The 3,914-nt window shown below is 59.7% G+C and overlaps 1 protein-coding gene across 1 annotated transcript in view; it reads left to right on the top strand.

Annotated features, from left to right (window-relative positions):
* The first annotated feature begins 448 nt into the window (after nucleotides 1-448).
* SH2D2A (SH2 domain containing 2A) overlaps nucleotides 449-3,914 on the top strand; it is an 11,433-nt gene continuing 7,967 nt past the window's right edge. The window contains 4 exon segments of the mRNA XM_027774477.1: nucleotides 449-578; nucleotides 1,175-1,341; nucleotides 2,091-2,275; nucleotides 3,860-3,910. Coding sequence (XP_027630278.1) covers nucleotides 545-578; nucleotides 1,175-1,341; nucleotides 2,091-2,275; nucleotides 3,860-3,910 — 437 coding nt within the window. The 5' untranslated portion in view covers nucleotides 449-544.

Genomic DNA, 3,914 nt, shown 5'->3' with positions numbered 1-3,914 from the left:
TCTGCGCGAGGATGGACACCAGGCCCTCCTCAGCCCCTGGCCCACCGGGTAGCCCTACGTCCTTCCAGCGTCTGACCCGTCCTTCCGCTGCAGCCCATAACACTGAGCGTGACTAAGAAGCCCTGAGCACTCCTTCGGGCTTCTCCTTTTGAGGCTGACGTCCCATTCCCACGGCTCAGAACAGACCAAGAGATGGTGGAGATCTTCCAGAGAGACAGCTGACACCCAGAGAGAGAGAGGAAGGAAAGTTCCGGGCAGGGGCGAGGGAAGAGAAAGAATCAGGAGGGATGGCGGTCAGATCGCAGTAAGGACTTCCCAGCATCTAGATACAGTGACACCAACACCCACCACCACCACCTTGGGCCGCCCAGCTTCCGGGGGTGGGACTTTCCATGACGCAGGTGCCCTGCCCGGGTTCAGGCTGCGGGTGAAGCGACATTTCCTGCCCTGGGGGCCGGGGCGAGAGCAGCTAAGTTGCTGACTGTGCACCCCTTTTGCGAGCACATACACACACCCTGCTGGGGGGCCCTCTTCAGCAGCCCCCATGGAGCTCCCCCTGGCCCAGACATGCCCCCAAGGTAAGTGTGAAGTTCAAGAATGTGAGGGGGAGGTGGTCTCACGCCCCCCACCACCGCTGCTCTCTCCTGATCCTGAGCACCCACTTCAGGGCGGGGGGCCGCACCCCACCCGGACCTGCAGGCTGACTGGCAGGCCACCCAGAGCCCCTGCTCCTCCACTGGGCTCCACACCCATTCATCCCTGAGGAAGAAGGTGACAGGGTTTGCTGAGTGCCTCTTAGGGAGAAGGACAGGCAGGAAGTTCATCCTCGCGGGGATGGGCTGGCGTGGAAGTTGCGATACCCTGGGCCAGGGGAGAGGCCTGTCCTGAGAGGTCTGCCTCTCTGACTGTGGGACGTCCGAGCCCGCAGAAGGCCAGCAGAAAGGCCAGTCTAATTCCCCAGGCCGTCCTTCCTGGCACCAGCTTCCCTGAGAGCCCCCCTGGGCCTTAGCTCCGTACTCATTCCTGAGAAGTGCCCCCACTGTCCCTCCTACTCTTACCATCCCAGCCCTCCAGGTCCCTGGTCAGAGGCACCAGGGGACCCTCTGAGCCTGGGGTGGGTGGCAGGAGGCCGCCTCTCTCTGAGAAACCCTAACAGCCCTTTCTGTGCTAACAGAGAGCCACGAAGCCCCTGCTCCCACCTTCAGCACCTTCCGACCCACGGGCGTGGCCCACAAGAGCTGCCAGGGCCCGGACCTGCTCCCGCTCCCGGGGCTCAGGCCCCAGGCCCCAAAGGCAGAGGAAGTTCAGCCCAACCCCAGGGTCCCTGCTGTCCACGCTGTGGTGAGTGGGAACCTGGGGGATCAGCTCCCGCGCCTGCTCCCACCTGGTGACAGCGAGGACTTGCCGGTGGATGGAGGTCACCGAGAGGGAAGCTGGAACATCCGGGATAGCCAGCAGGGCTGGTGCACAGGGAAGGAGGGACGTGGAGAGACCCTTGTCCACGTGCGGAGCCCACTCTGCCTCCGCTGCTCCTCTGCCCAGGAGGCTCAGGCCGGGCCCACAGGATGGGCCCGCTCAGTGCACTGAGCCTCGGAAACAGGCATCTCCTCCCCATGCCAAGGGAGGCGATTCCAGATCCTGTCCTGTCCTTCTTGGCCCCCACCACCCCCGAGTCATCTGGGACCCTTCCCTGCAAACCAGCTCAGCCCCTGCTGTGGAGGGCAGTCTCTCCCCACTGTGGCCTCTGGGACGACTCCCTGCCTTAGCGCCCATCCCTCAGGGAGTGACCTCAGGTCCATCTGGAGGGCCTCGCTGCCTCTCCCCTTACTTAAGCACAGCTGAGCAGCTCACTACTCCTGTGAAGGCCCTAAGCACCCAGAGGAAGTGGTAGCAGAGTCTCTAGAAACCCAAACAGCTAGAGCTGAAGAGGGATTCAAGTTAGACCTTAGGAAGGCCTTTCTGGGCAATCAAACCCTCAAATAGGCAGATGGGCTGGGTCTGAGGATGGGAAGGTGGCAGATGGCTTGGAGGCCGGAGAAAACCTGCTAATCCCAGCTGCTGCCTACTCCTTGAACTCTGCTCCCAACCAGGTGTCTCCCCAGGCCCCAGCGGCCGCCTCCAGCCCAGAGAATGCTGGCAGGGCTGAGGAGGTGCCAGGGGAAGGAGGTCTCTCCCTGCAGGCCGAGATCTGGGAGTGGTTCCAGAAGACTCAGGCCCACCAGCTCCTGCAGCACGGGGCAGCCCCCGCCTGGTTCCACGGCTTCATCACCCGGAGGTGAGTCACAGAGGGAGCGGCGGGGGCCAGCTCTGGGTCTTGCGGTCTCCAGGAGAGAATTGAGGCTGAGACTCTAAGATCTGGCTCCTGGAGTCTCGCAGGCCTGTCTGCTGGGAGAGATCATTGGAGAGCCTCTAGCCCACTTCCCCCTGTGCCTCAGTTTCCCCTCTCTAGGTTTCGTCATCCTCTTCCTCGTCCCCCTGTCTCTGTGGCCTCCAGCCTCAGACATTCTCCCGCCACCTCTGTTTCTTGCTCCATCTTATCTCTGGCGTGCCCTCTTTTTCTTTAATTAGTTTTTGCTATAGAGCATGTGTGCTTGCCAGAGAGAGAGGGGGAGAGGAGTGAGGAAGCACCTCTCCCACACAGGGCTTGGCCGCGCAGCAATCCCTTCTCCTCCACTCTCTTTGGAGCATTTTTGAGCATGTGTGCGCATGCGCGATTCTCAATCCACTGGGTCCAGTACTCAAATCACAAATCTGGCCACCTGGGATCCCGCACCGTGACCTCCACACCACCTGCTGGCCCTCTCTCACCTACTTTTATTTTATTTATTTTTTAAAAGAATGATTTGTTTAATCCCATCCATCATTTTTAATTTGACCAGAGAGAGACAGAGAAGAGAGAGGGAAAGTGAGAAAGCAAGTCACTTGGTCCGGGACTCGAAATGCAATTGACCACGAGAAAGTTCAGGGCCCCAACCACCATGCCACCCTCCGGCCCCTCAACTTTCGTTTTTTAAGTTTACTTATTTCCTTCATGAGAATAAGAGAGACAAGCACCCCCAACAGAGTCTCATGGATCTCTCAACTCCCAGCTACCCAGCTAGCCAGTATGTTCAAGGCAGCCCACTCCGGCCCTGCGTCTTCCACACGGATGGACCACCACTCGGGCAGCCCCTTCCCACCGTGCCACAGAGCCACCCCCAGCCTCTTGCCTCCCACCCTGTGGGTCCTCCCTCCTCCACCTCTCAGCCTGACTTCTTAGTCTTTTTTAATGTTTTAAAATTTGCTATAGGGTGCAAGCACTTACCAGAGACAGAGACAGAGGCAAAGGAGGACAATGACAAAGCACCCTCCAGAAAGAAGGGCCATGCCATAATCCCTTCACCTCCATTTGCCCTGGGATTTGGGGCATGCACACAGCCCAGCGTTTTCCAAGCACTGAGTCGGGGACTCAAACCATGCACACAGCCATGTGGGATCAGCACCTTAACCACCACGCCACTAGCTGGCCCTTAGCCTCACTTCTTTTGCACTCCTTTGTTCACCTCATTGGTTCAGCTTGTGCCTTCTGAAACCCAAAAGTCTTCTTCCCATGGATATTGCAGCCCCGGCCCCTCCGGTGGCCTTCCAGGACGAGGCTGGGGAAGGATGCAAGGCTGGGGGTGTAGGAGTGTCCTGAGGAGGGCCCCTGGCCACATCTGTCCCTGCAGTAAGAGAGCAGTGCACGTCCTCTCTGTCCCATCCCCACCCTAGCTCCAGCCACTGCAGCGTGCTTGCTTGGGGTCCCTCCTGAGAGCTGGGGAGACAGAGGCAGGTGGCCAAGTCAGAGCTGCCCGCTGCCTCTTCCCTCCATTCCCCTCAGGGAGGCTGAGAGGCTGCTGGAGCCCAAGACTCCCGGATGCTACTTAGTGCGGTTC

This window comes from Tupaia chinensis, unplaced genomic scaffold, assembly GCF_000334495.1.
Source record: "Tupaia chinensis unplaced genomic scaffold, TupChi_1.0 Scaffold000438_1, whole genome shotgun sequence".
Classification (NCBI taxonomy): domain Eukaryota; kingdom Metazoa; phylum Chordata; class Mammalia; order Scandentia; family Tupaiidae; genus Tupaia; species Tupaia belangeri.
This window is presented reverse-complemented; position numbering and strand designations above follow the sequence as displayed.